This window comes from Magallana gigas, chromosome 3 (assembly GCF_963853765.1).
Source record: "Magallana gigas chromosome 3, xbMagGiga1.1, whole genome shotgun sequence".
Classification (NCBI taxonomy): Eukaryota; Metazoa; Mollusca; class Bivalvia; order Ostreida; family Ostreidae; genus Magallana; species Magallana gigas.
The window spans coordinates 25006212-25026569 of NC_088855.1; the positions used below are offsets into that span (position 1 = coordinate 25006212).

At 34.2% G+C, this 20358-nt stretch overlaps 1 protein-coding gene across 4 annotated transcripts; it reads right to left on the reverse strand.

Annotated features, from left to right (window-relative positions):
* Nucleotides 1-151: 151 nt before the first annotated feature.
* LOC105340365 (galactose mutarotase) lies at nucleotides 152-19320 on the reverse strand. 4 transcript variants are annotated; one of them, XM_034482441.2, is made up of 13 exons: nucleotides 19173-19320; nucleotides 19007-19034; nucleotides 18492-18590; nucleotides 18324-18374; nucleotides 16842-16905; nucleotides 10818-10948; nucleotides 10438-10592; nucleotides 5120-5329; nucleotides 4928-5009; nucleotides 4578-4713; nucleotides 1327-1507; nucleotides 1043-1197; nucleotides 152-464 (listed from the first exon to the last, which is right to left on the reverse strand). In XM_034482441.2, exons 2-12 carry the CDS (start codon nucleotides 19017-19019, stop codon nucleotides 1120-1122), a joined length of 1200 nt encoding a protein of 399 aa, XP_034338332.2. In that variant the 5' UTR covers nucleotides 19020-19034; nucleotides 19173-19320; the 3' UTR covers nucleotides 152-464; nucleotides 1043-1119. The 4 variants fall into 4 exon arrangements, with proteins under 4 accessions (XP_034338332.2, XP_065935131.1, XP_034338333.2 ...); XM_066079059.1 differs by lacking the exon at nucleotides 19173-19320 and having other exon boundaries at nucleotides 19007-19163; XM_034482442.2 differs by lacking the exons at nucleotides 18324-18374; nucleotides 18492-18590; nucleotides 19007-19034; nucleotides 19173-19320 and adding an exon at nucleotides 17097-17236.
* Between the last annotated feature and the right edge of the window lie 1038 nt (nucleotides 19321-20358).

Sequence of the window (20358 nt, forward strand, 5' to 3'; positions counted from 1 at the left end):
AAAATGTCGTATACTTTAGAAACATGCGATATGTCCTTTAAGTGTGATGAAATAAGCATTTCTGACACATCTACATGTACCTAGTCTTCCTCGAGTCTCTACGTTAAAAAAATAATGATCTGTAATATATTTGAATAATTCCAAACATAGATGTTTTGATAACATATTTTTATATATGAATAAATAAATGGAAAAGAGCAGAAATTGAAATTTCTGAATCACAATAAAATTTTCAACATATATATAGAAACACTAAAAAAAAACAACATAAAGACTTGAGAAAGTCTAACATATTCCCACCATTGTATTTCATTTTAGCTCACCAAAAAAGCGTTGTAGAAACGTTTGTAAAGTTGGAAAAGATTCTACATATGAAAGGGGATTTTCAAATCATTTGATACTTGTATCTAGTAGTTGGTTATAGAACAATCAGTGTACACTACAAATAATACTGTTGACTTAAAGGACTATATATGATAAGGGCCTAAAATGGCCCCCTAAAATGAACATCATCATTTTAATATCATTCTCTGTTTTCTTAGTACAGATATGTATGTGATGTGTTTACATTATATTCATTTTGGTTCAAGTGCCCACAATTTAGAAATATGACATTGTAAAGACAACCTTTTCCCGCCATTTTTGCATTTTTAGCGTAAAACAGCTTGTTTTCAAGCAGTTTTTCCTTCCGAAAACATAGAGCGCATTCTTGAACAAATAAAATATTTTAATCAGAGATGTATCTAGCCAAGACTGATAAGTGACAAAATTATTTTCCTTGTTCAAGCATGCGCTCTATATTTCCCATTCGTAAATAGATAAGAAAAATGTCAACTTTTGGCTGATTTTGATTGAATTATAGAAATGGCGTCACTTCTGACGTCATATACTGCCAGTAAGTGCAAATAAATCAAATAAATATATAAAAAAATATATTTTATATCAACTCTTCTAAAAAATTAGTTAACATTTTATTGTACCCGAAACACTTAAAAAATGGCGAATAATGGGGGCCAAATTTAACTCTTATCATATATAGTTCTTTCACAATATATATTCGTTTGATAAGTAGAGAAATGATATTTAACGATGAGTATGGTTCATTCTTCTAAAAAACGATCATTTCACCCCAAATTTATAAATTGTTCTCTGAGTATAAATCTCTTCAGGTCGTAGAATGGTATCCGGAAAATTAGGCTGGAAATAAAACATATTTACACGTCAATTATTGTAATTGTACACATATCATACATGTAGCAATATATACATACATGTAGTAACGGTTTCTTAAGATTGGTTTTGTTTCAAAATATTATATTTACTTACCATATTAACCCCGCTTGGAAGCTGCATTGGAATTAGACAGACCCCGCCGTCCTCAAAAGGACCGTACATCGCTCCATCTTTCCCATACAATTTGGGCTTCATATGGGATGAGAAATACACATCTAATCCGGGTTCTGTTGTGAAAACATCAATGTAACGACCATTTGTAGGATTTTCAAGTCTAAAAAATAGAAAGTTGTTGTATTGCTCTGTTGATTAAGTGTAGTTAAATAAAACTGAACGCTGTTGAAATACTTTCTTTGGTGATTCATGCGGGTTTGAAGCGACATTACATTAAAATACATAACCCGCGTCAGTGCATTTACGAGGGTTGATTTGAAATTTTTGAGACAACACGGATATTTCCATTTCTAAGTGACGAATTATGGTGAAAGTTGGCATGAACATTGAAGAAACCTTAACAAATAATTAAAATAATTAATATTTAAAAACTGTTTAATATTTTGTTTAAAACGGTATTTTAACAAATCGGTGGTCAGGGTACCCGGCGCAAGCATAAACTCGGAGAATAAAAAAACTAAAACATCGTCTATCTAAGTGTCCGCAAACTTACAGCTTATACTAAAAGAAATCAGATTATATAATGTTAATTTTGCTATTTATTGTGACTAACATTTGATCAAGTTTCACGAGTGTTTGAGTTGAAATACGGATATGGTACAGATATATTTACCAAGCAATAGGAATTTGAAAACAACAGTATATAGAAATTTGACGTCAAGGCGGCGCTGCGAATATACATCAAATTGATGGAAATTTCGGAAAAAGACCTTTTAATACCACCCAACTGCTTTAACAAAAACTATACGATGGCAAGGGATAAAGTACTTCAGTTTATCGTCTTTTTTCACTAATTGTTTAGCTAGAATTCAGACCAAGTGACTAAATTTTAAGTACTTTTTACACACTAACTGATGTAAACAGTTCTAAGATATGTACAAACAATCACTGTAGGAGACATTTCACAGTAATTTGACTTTCAGTTAGAAATGACCCGATTTTTCTTCTTCACAAAATTAAGAATAGAAGGAATATGCGAATGTTGACATCTTGAAATGTAAACAAAAGATGAGAAATGAAGAATTAATTCTAATTTCCGTTCGTTTGTTGGGTTTTTAAAAAATAGGATCAATAAGAAGCGTCAAAATGACGTTGCGGTAAGTTTGTGGTTTCGCCAGGTCACTGGGCGATGGCAATTAGGTCAGCTTACCAGGAATGATCCAATCATGCTATGGACAATTAATTTTTTACATTGATAAACTCTATCCTGGTGTACGTTTTGGTGAAATTTCAAGGATTTATCTTTTTCCCCAAGGAAATAAGAGAAAATGTCTCAATAATTTCCGAACAACCCTCGTAGTTAATTAATTCTGCATTGATTGCCACATTCATAGCCCGCATGAATCATCAAAGATAGCATTTTATTTATATTTACATCTTTCTTTTAAAGGATGTACGCTTTGCCCCCACCCCAACCACTGCAGACCCACCCTACCCCTAGAGATCAGAATTTGAACAGACTTGAATGTTCTTTATCTGAGGGTGCTGCCTTTCTGGCAAATTGGGTTTTGAAAAGATTTTTTTTCTATATATTCCTATGTAAAAAAAAAAATCACCCTTTGAACAAACTTGAATCTTCACTACCTGAGGATGCTTCCACATAAATTTCAGCTTTTCTGGCCAAATGATGTTTGAGAAGAAGATTTTTGAAAAATACCAACAATCTTTCAAAAATTCTTAATTATATTCCTTTAAAAGAGGGCTTGTCCCTTCAATTTATCCCCTTTTCCCAAGGATGTTTTGAGTCAAGTTTCGTTGAAATTGGTCCAGTGGTTCTTGAGAAAAGTCAAAAATGTAAAAAGTTTACGGACGGACAGACGGACGCCGGACAGAAAGTGATAAGAAAAGCTCACTTGAGCTTTCAGATATACACATGCTTATGTACATAATTACATAGATAACAATGAATTAAGGTACCTCAGTACATCAACAAATACTTTTGAAGACACGTACTACGTAACAAGATGACGATTTAAATGTTTTATTAGATTGTATCTATCGATTTTGGTTTTATGTATAGCATCATAGCTCAGTGGTTAAAGTATCGAGCTTGTGAATCGCAGATCAAGAGTTCGAATCCGCCTGGGGCTTTTGTCCGTATTAACTGGATAACATTATTGAAAACCATATTATATCCAAAACTGCATATTTTTTATGGCTTTTTACTTATATATTTCTAATGCATCTACTACCTATTATAATCAAGTATTTCTTTGCTGTTCTTAGAAACTATTTCTAGGGGTATAGTAATCCACCTTAACTAAATATATTTAACAAAGAACGGATTTCGAAAACACAAGTACATAATAACATAAATAGAATATTGAACACTTTGGCTTTCCATAGTAGCGAGCACTGTAGAAAAAAAATCCTTTTTACTCAACCCGCTGACTGTATCAATTAAGGGAATAAGGAATCATTTTTTTGTAGTAACATGAGGTGATCAAATACGGTCGGGGTGATCAAGTAAAGCCCGAATTATGCAAACGCCGCCTGCATGTACATGTATGTTTTTTTTTCTTAAATCATATCATTGGTACATGAGGTACAAAACAAAAATATTTACAAATGTACAAATGTAAGATCAAGTTAGGAAGAGTAGATAGGAAGCATTTGAATAAATCGAGTTAATATTTTTTTTAACAAACATGGAAAACTTTTCAATAAACCATTATCATCATTACATAACATAGTGGTATTCATTACCCATGACTGTGCTTTTATTACATAATAAAAAATATCTAAAACATCATTCTATGTTATGCCTCCTTCCAATCCCGCGCCACACAATACGTCATTTCCGTCATTAATGAAATGTATTTGACTATATGTTACAAATTTGATTCATCGTATTATCACAGACAAAGACACTAAATACTCTGTAATGCTCACCACCTTTGTCATGTTGTGTATTTCATATTTATTATTTTCCAGTTATTCAAAATTTACAACTTGACATTTCCTACATAAACTAGTGAAGAATGTGTTATATCTCTTACAATATCTGACTGAACAAAGTTGTATAATAACTTTCAGAAAACTATTAGTAGTTTGTCAAGGGTAAAATTTCCCAACCAAGTTATCATTCATATAAAGTTGGTAAAAATCAAATTCATTCATGAAATCAACTGAAATGAACCCCCTAAAAACAACTAATAAATATATCGTACCTTGCAACATGTTTCCTAGTTCCTCGATCTCCAAAAGAATAGCAAGAAACTATGATGTCATTGATAACTTTCCTCACAAGTGTTGGATTTTGCAAATCAAAAATAGTTCCGTTGACTGTTGCCAATTCGCCATCCCCTAATGTGATTATTTTAAAAAAACCTCTCTCAGTTTCAGAGACTATTAAACGTTATTTTGTGGCAAATAATTTAAGATATTTAAAATAAATATATTTTAAAGAGAAACATCTTTTCAAGAAAGTTGTTTTCAAGTGATAAAGTTAACACAGTGTATTGAGTATTTCATTTTTATTAGCCTTTGCAACCCCTTTTGATAAATTTAAATCACATACCCTTTGGAAGAAAAGCTTCATCAATTGGAACATATGTATCAGAAAAAACTGATAACAGATGGTCACCATTTTTGCCAGCTTTCTGTAAAATTAAAAGGTAAAAAACATGATGATATTTGTTTTAAAATTCCAAATATTCAAAATTTTATTCATTAAAGACATTAAACTTGAACTATTAAAACCACGCCATACATGACCCTCCAGATTGAAGTAGACGTGGTTAGAAAGGTTGATAGGGGTCGCTTTTGTTGTTGTCGCTCTGTAATCTAGAATTAGTTCGTTTTCATTTGTCAGTTGAAATGAAAAGACGGAGGTCAGCTCTCCCGGAAACCCTTCTTCCCCATCCGGGCTCACGTACGTCATTTCCACTTTGTTCCCCTTTATCTTGGCGTCAAATAATTTCTGTCAATCATATTAAACAGGGGGAGTGATGAAACAATTAATTTTAAATGTTATTGTAAACATGGACTTATATATACGCATACCAAAAATCGCGTATAAACATATGAATATTTTTTCAGCCAAATAATTTTTTTTTTTTTAATTCTAGATCCATTATAAATAGAACATTAACTGTAGATGATGAAAAGCATTGACCATTTTCCATAGTTTAGGGTAATATATCAAACAAGAATTTGCAACTTTAAAAGAAAACACGAGACCCATGGGCCACATCGCTCACCTGAACAACAGCCAACATAAAATCAGCTTTTTGAGTCATATACAAAATATATGGACAATGTAGTAGACAATGTAGTAGAATAGTTCCTGTATGAAAAGATTTTAATATTTTATCCAGATATATTTTGTAAAACATTGAGCCCCTTTTGCACAGGACGATTTTATAGCAATATCACATATTGAGAATTGCTGTTCTCAAGAAGGTCTAAAACAACTGTTTATATATATGTAAACCTACATCAAACTTTAAACCTGCATCAAACTTTGAACCTCTTGAGGCGCCCAAGAATTATTCAGGGACCCACGAATAAACAATTAAGAATCAACAATATGTCAAAATGCTTGCACAAAAGTACATGTAATACCATATATGATAACATTTGATTTTTTATTAGGAATAAATTTAAAAAATTTCCAAGGTAAAAATTCGACCCTCCAATGTGGGTCTACCCTAAATCCGAAGAACATGACTTTAACAAACTTGAATCTACACTATCTAAGGTTGCTTTCACACAATTCGAAAATTCAAATCCATTGTGACCCCATTCTACACCCACATATCATGATTTGAACATTCCAGTATCTAAAGTACCCATGCATGCATGCATGGCCTGTGGATGCCTCCACGCACGTAACTGCTTTTCTGGCCAACTAGAGGAAGAATTGCATATTTTTATAATTTATTTTCTATTTATTCCCATGCAAAATTAAACTGCAATTGTGGCCCACCCTATCCTTAGGAATCATGATTTAAACAAATTTGAATTTACAGAACCTGGGGCTGCTTCCACACAAGTTTCAGCTTTTTGCCGAATTGGTTTTTGAGAAGAACCACAAATTGTAGCATTGTAGTTCTTAAGAAGAAGAATTTTTTTAACATTTCCCTATATATTTATATGTTAAACTTTAAACCCCTCCTGGGTCCCCAAGTATACCTTTACTTTAATTTCAATATTTTTGTTGTATGTAAATTTAAGAAAAGTATTTGCTGCGCCCAAAAAAAAGGGGGGGGGGGCTTCGTGCTACGTGCCTGCTTTAAAAAGCTGGTGAATGTACCCTAAAAATACTATAAACCAATGCCCTATGACTTGCTTTGTAAAATACACAGAACGTATTATCTTTATTACTTACATTAAAAAACAAACACAAACATCAAAATGCCTAACAGCCTGCCGTGGTCGCTGGACGCCGTTGATTTATTAAATATTGTCATACAGAAAAACATCATGATGAACTAGCATATATAAATATATGAAAACTGCTAGTGTACCGATTTACAAAAAAATATCAGTCATTAAAAAAAATCTTTACACAATGCACCAGGGCCGGTTCATTATTCTACGGGGGTCATTATTCTTCATTACACCGGCCAGGAGAAAAATAGAGATTAAACGATGAAAACGACCAGTCGTTACAATGGGACATTCTACTCAAACTGTCTGCCCTTGCATTTTCTTCTCTAGGAACCAATTTACAATTTACCTTTATTATTTTTTTGTCACAAAAAGTATGCACTGACATTGCAATGTCCTGTAGCCTTTTCTTTTTGCTACTTCCCTTCAGAATGAGCTGTACATTTTTATTATCCGAATACACTTTAACTGACTTGCCTTCAACAATATCAACAGATTTTGTTAAAATTCTCTTTACTGTCTCAAGCTCTCTCCAAGTAGAACTTTAGTTATTATCCCATTCATTCCATAATATTCCAACTCAGTTTGTTCAATATCTGAACCCATAGTCAAATGACCACCAAACCCTGTGTCTGACGCATCGCAATAAACAACAATAGAGCTAACATCCTCCTTAGTCAATTGAATGATGTAGCACCAGATCTATTAATTTTAGATGCAAACCAATATTTGAGTTAGCTTTTTCTGACAACATTACACTAGCATTCCAACTAGAGCGGTTCATAATACAGTAATACACACTGGCAACGGAAGCAAATTGAAAGTGTGGGGGGGGGGGGGGGCTACACTAATTCTCAGAAATTGAGGAAAAAAACCTAACTCCAAAATCATGGAAATCCTAATCCGTGGGGGGTGGGGGGGGTGGGGGTGGGGGGGGGGAGTATACCTATACTTCCAAAATAAAATCTTACCTACCAAAAAATTTTTCTTCCCAAATCATGAAATTCCTAATCCGGGGGGGGGGGGGGGGGGGGGGGGGCTAGTATGCCTATGATGCCTATGACTCCAACTTCTCAATCTTTCATTTATCTTTGGTGCGAGAAAAAGTGGGGGGGGGGACTGAACCCTCTATGTTGCTATGTCCCTAATGGTTAGGTCTAACTTTTCAAAAAAAAAGTGGGGGGGGGGGGTAAGCCCCCCCTAGCCCCCCCCCCCCCGGTTCCGACGCCTATGATACAAATATCGTGTCCTTAGTCTGACTACACTACCAAACACTGTTTGCATTGAAATCATTTGTCCAACAACAGATGCAATATTTCTAACATCAAACCAGATAAGACATGCTTCATAAATTTCGAAAAGATTCAAAATACAAATTTTGACTTTTGTCCTCTGCTATCAAAAATCCAAGCTTTTCTATATCTCGCTGAATTTCTGAGCTAACTTATTACCAAACTTTTTTTTTATTTTTTATTTGGAAACTTCTTTAAATAAAACTGATTTTAACAATTAAGAACCTATACTATCTTAGGATGCTCGCATAGTAAATTCTAGCACTGTAGTTCTTGAAAAGAAGATTTTTTAAACATATTTCATACATATTTCTATGTCAAACTTTGAGCCCCTTTTGGTGCCCCAGTATTAGTCCGTAGGATACGATTTTAACAATTTAGAATCTACACTATCTTAGAATGCTTGCATAGAAATATCACAAATTGTAGCATGGTAGTTCTGGTGTCTTCCCACTTAGCCAACATTTTGAAAAAATACAGGTAAAATACAGGTAGATTTGTGTTGGCTAAGTGGGAATGGGGTGCAGGTGGCCATGGAGAACAAACGAATTTAATTACAGGTAAGCTATAGTCTGTTTTCAGATGGAAATAGGAGAAATAATAATGCTTCTGTCCCAGTACTTTATTTTATTCAATTAATTCAGACGAAAATGTTAATTTTTAAAAATGAATTGTTACATATTTCCCTATAATTCATGCCCTTAATTTGGGTACAAATATCATGGTTTGTCTATTTTCATCATAAATTGAGATAATTATATAAGCTGACTTAGCTTAAACTTTGCATTGTAAAAATTTTGTAATTATAAGAATCACGTTTGAAATTTTAATTATACATCATATGGGTCACATTTCAATTTTTTTTTCAATTTTCTTTAGTTTCTATGATTATTTTGATTAATATCCAATCTACAGAATATGAAATTAACAAAACACAAAAACGCTAGAGTAAAGTGCTTATATTTTAATGGTGTATGATGATCAATACATCATTAGTTATGAAGATAAAATCTTCCGTTGTCATTTTCTATAAAGTTGACCTACACCTGAAGATCGCCAGTGGGCATTTTGATTTTTTAATCTTTCAACTAACAGTCCATAAACAATTAAGAACTCATAATTTTCAGGCTTTTGATTCTGTAAATTAATGGCCATAATAATGCTTCTCAATTTCAATTTGTTTATTCTCTCAAACCATTAAAATACACATGAACATGAAATACAAAATTGTGTTTATTTGCGTTAAATTGTAATGTCAAGGGTCTTATTTAATATGATATTATATTACAACATAGTAATATGTGTTTCTAGTCTATTCTTTAAAAACTGCTGATCAATCTTATTCATGTATATATATATTATATACATCCAATTTAAACACTGACAGTTTAAAATTACTTACATAAACGTTTTAATCATGCAAGTGCCCGTATTGGTTTCAACATATAAAATGTTTAGGGCAATGATCTTGCAGAAAATTGCTGATCTATATTTAAACAATAATTTTGGTTATTTTTATTTATTAATTCTGATTATCACCAATAGGCATTATAGGCAAAATTAAATGCTATTTTTGTTTTATTTGTTTTCAACAAGCTATTCTCAGGTGATTGATTACAAATACATAACATGTGAGAACAGACTATAGCCTCCTGATCACTCAGGTGTGAAAATCAAAATGTTGGCCAGGTGGGAATTGAGAATTTCAGAATGTTGGCTAAGTGGGAATAAACCGTAGTTCGTAACTATATGTTTCCATGTTTAAATATGAACACCTCCTGGAGCGCCAGCATTTGTCAAGGGGTCACGGTTTTAACAATTTACAGTCTACAATATTTGAGGATGCTTGCATAGTATATGTAATATCAGAAAAATGAAGCATTGTAGGTCTTAAGAAGATTTTTAAACATGCCTCATATATTTCTAAGTTAAAATTTGAATCCCTTTTGGGGTCCGTGTATTTGTCCGGGGGTCACAATTTTAATAATTTACAATCTTCATTATTAATACAAGCTATGGTTTAAATATTGAAATTTCTTATGCAATGGTTCTCTAGAAGAAGATTTTTAAGGCACGCACCCTATTTTCACTGTTTCGCGCAAGTATCTTTTTTTTAAAAAAGGTTTCGTCCTTTATTTTAACAATTCAGATTCCCCTTCCCATAAGGATGCTTTGTATAAAGATGGTTAAATTTGATCCAGTGGTTCTAGAGAAAAAGCCAACAATTTAAAATGTTTACACACAGACGGACGGACAACGGGTGATCAAAATAGCTCACTTGAACTTTCGGTTCGGGTGAGCTAATAAAAACTAATAGCAAGCTTATAAACTACATAATTGTCATAGTCAGAAATAGTGATCGGGATTGGCACTTGTTGAATCTGAAGATGTGAATGGGACTTACAGAATCGAAGCCATAGAAGCCCCCATGGACTTGGTTTTGTCCTTCGTTGGCCGAGACATTGTACTCCACTCCGTCTATGGTGAAACTAGCGCCTTTCAGGCGTTCTGTTATCCGACCGAGAGCAGCCCCAATGTAGGTGTGTCTATCTTCATATTCTGATAATTTTATAATGATAACAATACCATTGATTAAAGGTCAAGGTGTTTGGTTTTTAGAACAGCGTCTCTTGTAAATTTTATTACATTCTAATTGTGAACTGATAAATTGATAGTTTATGTTGGTGCTATATATTGATATTTGACGAGGCAATATTTTACACACAAATTATATATTTGTGTTGATTTCTTTAGAGAATAAAAACTATAATTGTGCATCTTTACCAGCAGCAGTGTTAAATCCCAAACTGATGTCAAGAATTGCTCCGTTTTTATCCGGCATCAGGATATCGGTAATTGTTGCTCCATAGCTGATGATGCGTACCGTGATATTGTTATTGTTGGTAAAAGTAAATCTACAGAGATGAGACAAATGCTAATTAGAAATGCATCGTACACCATAAAATGAAGAACATGACTTGTACATTAAAATTCGAACACTCCTCCCCCAATTAGTTTCCGAACAAGTATCGGCATATTGTCGTTTCTGAGTATGTCTATGCAAGAAATACCTACGAAGCTACGGTTTCTATTCGATTTATATAAAGATACAATGTATGTGTTATTGTATTTTCTGATAATAAATACCCTTTTCCACACGCATACTCTGATACTCCAACCATTGGTATTCCCCTAAACTGACTAAAACCTTTCCCGCGAATTTTTAACAGTACCAGTCGTTGTTATCAGCACATGGAGATGAGGTATTACATTACAGAAGTATTTCCTTCTAGACGTAATCATTTTCTAAGGACTTCTTGTAATAAAACCCCACTTCTTTTTATTTAAATACAGTACGAATGTAAGTGCTGATGTATCATTTCCTTCATGGAAAAAAATAAAAAGTATTCAATTGGACATATTTATTTCAGGACTACTTCTCAAAAATAAAACATGATGACAGATTTCTATTTGCAGTGAAAAGTAAAACAATACAGATTGAAAACCACTACGCATTGCATACATAAAGAGAAGCGGAAGGTGGGTGCATCATGGGGACGGGTAATGGGCGGCGGAAAAGGGTAAAAAAGACGTTAGCACGTGCAAAATGAACAACTAACGTTATTTTTAAAAAAAAAACATGCTGAAATACAAAACAGACACGCTTAAACCAAAATCAACAGCCTCTTTTGCAAAATCAACAGACACCGATGCAAAACAACTATCTCCGATGCAAAACCAATAACGCTAGATGGCGTGCAAAGAGGTATCAGGAGAAATCGTAGCCTGGAGAAAACGTAACCCAGAGAAAACGTATCCTTGACTTATGGAGAACGTTTTCAAGGTCATGATCCAGAATTTTTCTCCAGTGGGGGGGGGGGGGGTATTAAGGTTTACCAGGGGTGGGGGAATGTTTTTTCTTTGCAAATTAGAATTTGATTTTTCCAGGGGGATTTAAGTTTATCTACATAATAAAGACTTTTAAGCTCTGTATTTCGTTTATAACTTTACTTTTGACTTTCGAAGTCTGGTAAAAACACAAAAAGATTCAATTTACTATTCTAGACATAAAAATTGAAAAAAAATATTTTAAATTGTTTGGCTCAAATCGTGTCCAATTTTAAGTCACTTTAAGATCTCACTTTAATAGCTTAGCTAGCCAAGTGTCCGATTCGTTTTTCTTATCAAATATTGATTCTGAAATTATATTTGCAATGAAATTATTTTTCCATATACTGTCATATATTATACGAAGGTTTTCAAATATTTATGGTAAATACTCGAGGTACATGTACCAAAAAATAAAACAAAAACGCACTATCGTCTTCTTATTGTATTGGGACTGTCTAGGGGTTAGTCCCATACATAATCCGAGTTCGGAAGGATTAAAAAATTAACAAGAAATTTTCTCCAAAATCGTTTCGGGGCGATTCTGCAATTTTCTGCTACATTAGGGGTACATGTATATGGGAGGCATTTTAACTGTGGTGAAGGCCTGTCTCGAGACACAGTTAGAATATTCTAAGTAAGCAGAGTGTAGTGAAATAAATACCGAGCGCAGCAAGAGGCGAGCGAAGCCTGCCACGCGAAGCGAGGATTAATGGTAACACATAAATATAAGAAAATCAGTGAAAAATGAAAGTTGAATCAGGGTTACTAAGGCCAAAAAAATTTCTTCCAGCCATAGGCGCCGCCATATTGGCAGCCATATTGTTTTTAAAAAGTTAGTTCGATCATTGATTGATTGGTACTTATCGATGTTTATTGCCCCTAACCTCGATTTAAATGTTCCTGTGTTTCAATAGAAGGTAATTTGAAATAAAAGAGGTTACCAGATAAGTTGCAATAGTGCTTCAATCTAGAACACGACTTGTTCTATGTATGTCTTACCAAATTATCAGATGGAAAATAAAAACATTAATATCAAGGAAGTGATCTTTTAGATACTGAATAAAGTATTCAATTTTATTACTGCGGCATTTATATGAATTAAATTGATTAACAATGAAAACAGAAATTAAAACAAGAGGCCCATGGGCCACATCGCTCACCTGAAAAACAATAGCTATGATAAAATCAGCTCAATGGAGTCATAATACAAACTATCTGGACAATGTACAATAATACATGTAGATCCTGTATAAATAAAATCCATTTTCCCCTGGATATTCTTATGTTTATAATCATTAGTCCCTTTTCTAACAGGATGATTTTATAGTCATATCATATGTTGAGTATTGCAGTTCTCAAAAAGATCCTTAACAATAGTTAATATATGGGATATAAACCAACATCAAACCCTGAACCTTTTTGTGAAGCCAAAGAATTGTCCTGGGGCCAAAGTCTTAACAATTATAAAGAATCATCTGGCTGATTAGTTTTTGAAAAGAATTTTTTTTTAAAGATTTACTCTATATATTCATATGTTAAACTTCAACCCCCCATTGTGGCCCCACCCTTCGACCCCCAATTGTGGCCCCATCCTACCCCCGGGGGTTATGATTTTCACAACATTGAATCTACACTACCTGAGGATGCTTTCACACAACTTTCAGCTTTCCTGGCTGATTAGTTTCTGAGAAGAAGATTTTTATAGAATTACTCTATATATTACTATGTAAAACTTCGACCCCCCATTGTGGCCCCATCCTTCGACCCCCCATTGTGGCCCCATCCTACTCCCGGGGGTTATGATTTTCACAACATTGAATCTACACTACCTGAGGATGCTTTCACACAACTTTCAGCTTTCCTGATATTATGGCTCATGAGAATAAGATTTTTAAAGATTTACTCTATATATTCATGTGTTAAACTTCAACCCCCCATTGTGGCCCCATCCTACCCTCGGGGGTCATAATTTTCACAACTTTATATTTACACTACCTGAAGATGCTTCCACACAAGTTTCAGCTTTCCTGGCTGATTAGTTTCTGAGAAGAAGATTTTTAAAGAATTACTCTATATATTCCTATGTAAAACTTCGACCCCCATTGTGGCCCCATCCTACCCCCGGGGGTCATGATTTTCACCACATTGAATCTACACTACCTGAAGATGCTTCCACACAAGTTTCAGCTTTCCTGATCTTATGGTTCATGAGAAGAAGATTTTTAAAAATTTACTCTGTATATTCCTATGTAAAACTTCGACCCCCCATTGTGGCCCCACCCTACCCCCGGGGGTCATGATTTTCACAACTTTGAATCTACACTACCTGAAGATGCTTTCATACAAGTTTCAGCTTTCATGGCTGATTAGTTTCTGAGAAGAAGATTTTTAAAGATTTACTCTATATATTCCTATGTAAAACTTCGACCCCCATTATGGCCCAACCCTACCCCCGGGGGTCATGATTTTCACAACTTTGAATCTACACTACCTGAGGATGCTTCCACACAAGTCTCAGCTTTCCTGATCTTATGGTTCATGAGAAGAAGATTTTTAAAGATTTACTCTGTATATTCCTATGTAAAACTTCGACCCCCCATTGTGGCCCCACCCTACCCCTGGGGGTCATGATTTTCACAACTTTGAATCTACACTACCTGAAGATGCTTCCACACAAGTTTCAGCTTTCCTGGCTGATTAGTTTCTGAGAAGAAGATTTTAAAATACATGTATTTACTCTATATATTCCTATGTTAAACTTCGACCCCCCATTGTGGCCCCACCCTACCCCTGGGGGTCATGAATTTCACAATTTTGAATCTACACTACCTGAGGAGGCTTTCACACAAGTTTCAGCTTTCCTGGTATTATGATTCATGATTTTCATAAATTCCTAATTATCTCCCTTTGCAAAAGGGCGTGGTCCTTAATTTTCACAACTTTGAATCCCCTTAGGCTAAGGATGCTTTGTGCCAAGTTTGGTTAAAATTAGCCCAGTGGTTCTTGAGAAGAAGTTGAAAATGTGAAAAGTTTACAGACAGACGGACAGACGGACAGACAGACAGACAGACGGACGACAGACAAAATGTGATCAGAATAGCTCACTTGAGCTTTCAGCTCGGTGAGCTAAAAAGTTCGGAATAACGTAGGCTAACTCTCTTCGGCTATTTCCGAAGACAAAACGTGTACGTTTTACGTTTGTAAACATGATGTCATAATGTAGTCTGAACACGTGACGTTTAGTTAAACTTTGGCTAATGATTTGAGTTGGCAACTTAGGCGGATCCTACTATGTGCGTTTCAAATAAATTTTGTTCATAAAAAAATCAAGGTGCACTGTGTTAAGTCCGCGCTCGGTCAGACGGTCACACCGTTTACATATTACATGTAGTATTATTGTAGGCTAAAAGCTTGGTTCTGAAAATGTCAAAAATACGGTGTGTCGACGTATCTATTTCATTTGCAATGTCAAACCGTGCACGCACGGGTCAACATCCAGTTCTGATAATGTCAGCTCCACTTCTCATGTATATTGATATCAATCTTATGTTCTATCAAGGGCAGATAAGCGAAAATTCTCTTTTTTCCGAAAGTTGTATAGAATGAGTCTATTTTATCACAGTCTAAAATCATAATTTATGTTGAAAATTGACAAGACTTCTTAATAAAATAATCAAAAGGAATATCAAGTTTAGAAATTAACGCAACAGAAACGACCGAAAAAGACCCAAACTATGAGCTTTGTGCAGTCCTCTTTTACATACAAAATAGCGAAATATCAAGAAGTTGGCCCCTACTTTTTTCGAAGCATGTAAAAATAATGAAATTAACAGTGAAATTAAAGTAACAGATAAACGCAAAGATTTTCATGATTTGCGAATTAATCTTTCTGCTTTCGCTTGTCAACGCTTTTAGGATGAGTCTGCCTCCCCTCCACTTTAAAAAATGACGCTCCGTGCTTGTATTGTGTAATTATTTAATGTACGTGATTATCTAAACAATGATATAAGCAAAAATAGTGAAATGTTTATTGAATGAGTTATTTAATTGTACTAGAGCAGATTTTATAACTATTTCAATTCTTGTTACGATTTCTTCAAGATACATGTACCTTTTCTCTCGGAGAAAACGCACCCTAATTTGTGGATACGTTGGTCCTGACAACCCCGCCCCTGGCAAATCTTTATATCCCTCGGACCCCCCCCCCCCCCCTCCCCCTTTCCTGGAGAAAAATTCTTGATCCGCGCATGAAAACGTCAATGGTGGGTTTTCTCAATGGTACGATTTCTCCTGATACCTCTTTGCACGCCATCTAGCGTGCATCGGTGATCGTTTGGTTTGCATCGGTGTCTGTTGATTTTGCAAAGCTGTTTTGTTTTAAGCTGGTCTGTTTCGTATTTTAGCAGGTTTTTAAAAATAAATATTCGTTTTGCATTAACGTTATTTCACCCATTCCGCTAACCTTATTTGAAAACAGCAAATGCATACACTTCGCGAATTAAAACTCTTCTACACATCCTCCCTAGCAAAACAACGGCGTACGATCGTTTATACAAACTATACAAATTATATAAACTTTTAAACAAACTGTATATTTATCCTTCTCCCTGAAAAATATTACAATATGTCCATTTCTCCAAAATAAAACTCAATAAACAGCTAAATCTTTGGTCTTCCATGTTTACATACCAAATTCGTAAAAACAGGGACATATATGTATAAAATTGAGGGTTTTTTAATATGTTGGTTAGGGGGTATTTTCCCTCCTAGCGGAAGCCTTCCCCATGTGTTTTCCCAGTTTTTGAAATATATTTGAGTGTTTTCCTATACAAAATAAAAAAAATAACCTAGAATGAACTTAATATACCGCCATATATGGAGAAGAATGTTTAATACAAGTATTTAATCTTGACCAACCTTTTCACTTTTCTTCCATCTTTAATTTCGCCAAATGGCTCCTCTGTAGGGATTACGGCATCGCCTGCGTTGAATGTAAATGTATACATTACATGCAAACAAAAGATAGATAAAGTCTAAACAATCTAGACAAACACGTGCAAGTACAGCAAACAAAGATATTCTAGAGTTCGCACACTTACACATTAAGATATGTATTCAAATTTCAATTGACAAGACCACAAAACCACAAATGTACCAACAAAATAACTTCACCCAAATTTTCAAAAGCTGTTTCCATTTGACATGTACTTCAAATCTCGATCTTGATTCTTAATACCGTGAAAACTAAGATAAGGTCCAGTAAGAAGCCAGCAGTGACTGCGGTGTTATCACGGAAAGACAGTTCAGATGAATAAGTTAAACAAAGATAGGCAGATTGTTCACTTTACTAGAGCGCGCCTTGAACTGTGGCACAGTAACAATCGTTCAGTCGTTTTCTGTTTCAATATAAAAAGGCTAGCAACAGTCCATTTGCTTAGCATTCAAAAACCTAAAGAAATGATGCAGGATACAAGGATCAATATAATGGAAATCCACAAGACCACCCACACCCCTCCCCTATCTTCTTTACGTTGTCCGTTCTTTGGACGATAATATGCAATATTTGGAGTCGAAAAATATATGAACCTCAAATGGGACAAAGCCAATTTCTAGTCATGTTTAATTTTTTTTAAAATAAAATTCAACATTGTTAGATCAATGCTCAAAATTTGGTATTGGTTGTATATTACATTGCATTACACTAATTAAACATTATATAAACCCCTCCCTCTGCTCTTAATTAAGGTCAATATCTGGTAAATGATTTTAGAATGTCTTTTAGGTGCTAGATCCATTATGAAGTTATAATTGATTTGATATTTCTTTCTCCCGTACTTGATGGTTATAAAAGAATTACAATGTATATAGAAAAAAACCAGTTTCTTGACATTCAGTTGGAATTCCTATAAAAGTAACCCCGATACATGTACCTATGTTTAATTCAATATCATTTAAAAGAAGAGGTCAAGAAAATTCTGTTTGCCGTTTTTAGAGAGACTGTCAAAATCGAAAAAAACCTCAGAGATTTGAAGTCATATATTTCATTGAAAATGACAATTTAAGACTTTTCACCGTGTTTATCTTAAAATTAAGCCCCGGTACACCTTGTAAATGAAAGAATTCATATCTCAAATTTCAGATATAATAGGCTCCTCTCATTTACTCGATCTTGACTAAGCAGTTACTTGACAGTGGTATTTCTATAGAGCCCCTTCATCCGAATTAAAGTTAAATCTAAGCTTGTTGCTATATATGCAATTGCCACCTTATGGAACAGAAACTTTTAACATCGATTTGTTGCAAAAGAAACTTCTGCTAAAACGTGATGAAATTGATGAAGAAAATGTAAAAATTCGCAACCAAGATTTTTACACTAATCAAAATGAAATAAAACCAAACCTTCTTTCCATGCCGATGTCTTTCCAGAGCTATCGTGTGTGTTGTTGCTGGCTAAAGATGGGGGGAAGAATAAACAAATGAAAAATATAATGTAAACAGCGCACTTGGAACCGTAACGGCATATACACCAAAAGATGTAAACAAGAACAAGATTCTCTGTTAACTTACTTGCAAAGTAAACGACCAACACTACGACTATCGCAACCACACCTACAGCAGTTAGGACCCCTACGATGATACGGCTGCGACTACACACGGAGTTAACTTCTGTGGAAAGATCAGACATATTCTTCAGGAAACAAATTCAATCTTTGAGTCAAATTTTAGCTTCTAAACAGTTTCCATTACAAGATATGGCCCAATCGGTGAAAAAATGCCGCGTAGTTGAAATTTCATTCATTTGTGTTGGTACAAAATGTTTTATAACACACATTCAAGTTATCGCTACTGGGATTCGCAAATAAATTGCATACACTTTAAGGTTTTAAACACATCTTAGCATGCAGAATCAAACTACATCACACCCACGCAGCTTTTTTAAACAGATCTATAATGGCGGGGCGTATTCGTCTTTTTTCAAGAGATTTGTTTTTTTAATGACTGCGATTCAAAGGGCAATGATATGCAGACTGAATGTCATTTTTACGTTAATATATACATACACAGAATAAACAACTACTCACCTGCATCCGACATTGTTACAGGATTCACCTACAACAGATGATGTTTTCAGAAGCCAGTATATACTGTATAATATCACTGGAAATCTTCTGATAGAAAACGGGCTGTGCGTAAAATTAGCAAGGAAATGGAATGTTGTCTTCAGACATGAATGCACACTTGACCTACCTCGTTTTTCAGCTTTAATGAACTCTTGTGATCTGTGAGCGTACACTTTTGCCGTCGAATTCGAAATCAAAACCCGAGATATGTCCGCACCATCTGACGTGTGTATAAAGTTATCTTCTGCTTTGCGTATTTTTTTCTTTCATCAAGCAATAATATTTATAACCGTTACATAACTGGTGTTTTCTGTACCGCCCACTATTCAAGTTGGGTTAAGATCTACATGTACAATTAGGAAGAAAGAATGAACACTACAAATTTCATCTCTAAAATCCCCGTTTTGAAAATTTCAGTATTGACAATTTATGTAAATATCATATAGCCAACAATTTACCTAAATTGCCATACAAAGTTACCTCTCAAAATATTTTCAAAAGCTATTTAAAATTTCAAAATTTTAAACCGGTGAAAGTATTCTAATTATAATATACTATAATGTCTTTCCTCCTCATAAATATCGACAGATGTTCCATACCACCTTAAAGCCATTGTAACATTTTTTTTAACTTGCCATTTCTTTTAAGGTAAAATAATAAATTATGTTGACAACCATTCAAACATACATATAACTAGACTCTTGTTGCTATGGCAACAAAAAGGTCTTCCGTTCCTCGTGTATTATATAATGTGTAAAAAAATGCATTTTTCTTGTAAAGAGAAAAAATAGATACTGTGATGGAATTTTCCAGCAACTATTTCTAAATGAAAAAAACCCCAAAAAGACAAAAAGTCATTTTTGAGTACTTGCTCTGACGACCGGAAGTTACGCCGGATCAAACAGAACATGGTAAACGTATCTTCATACATTGTTCTTTCTTTCCTCCAAAGTTTTTATGTTCAAGTTTTTGTTAGTTATGAGATCCCGCTAAGAAAAGGTTTTTGTCTCAGGACCGGAAACGGACAAACAAGTGATTAAAGAAATCAAAAGTAGATATTTTTAGTACATTTACCTACGGTAAGTTACTGTTCATTACACTGAGTAAATTGTTTTTTAAAAATCTAAACTTAAAAAACTTTCCTTTGCTTGAACCCTTCCGATGAGAACCGGAAGTGACAGACGACCAAATGAAATCCGTTAAACGCATGTTCCAATCAAATGTCTATCATCCATAAAAGTTTTGTATCTTGATCTCTTACAGTTTCTGAGATCTCGAAAGTACAATTTTTTTATATAAAAAACTACCTTAGA

What these genes read in the sequence shown, in the direction of transcription:
- LOC105340365 (XM_034482441.2), bottom strand. An exon ending in GTTGGTCGTTTACTTTGCAA is followed by an intron (nt 18,375 to 18,491) that starts GTAAGTTAACAG and finishes CCCCATCTTTAG; the next exon opens with CCAGCAACAACACACACGAT. An exon ending in GCTTCTATGGCTTCGATTCT is followed by an intron (nt 5,330 to 10,437) that starts GTAAGTCCCATT and finishes TATGATTGACAG; the next exon opens with AAATTATTTGACGCCAAGAT.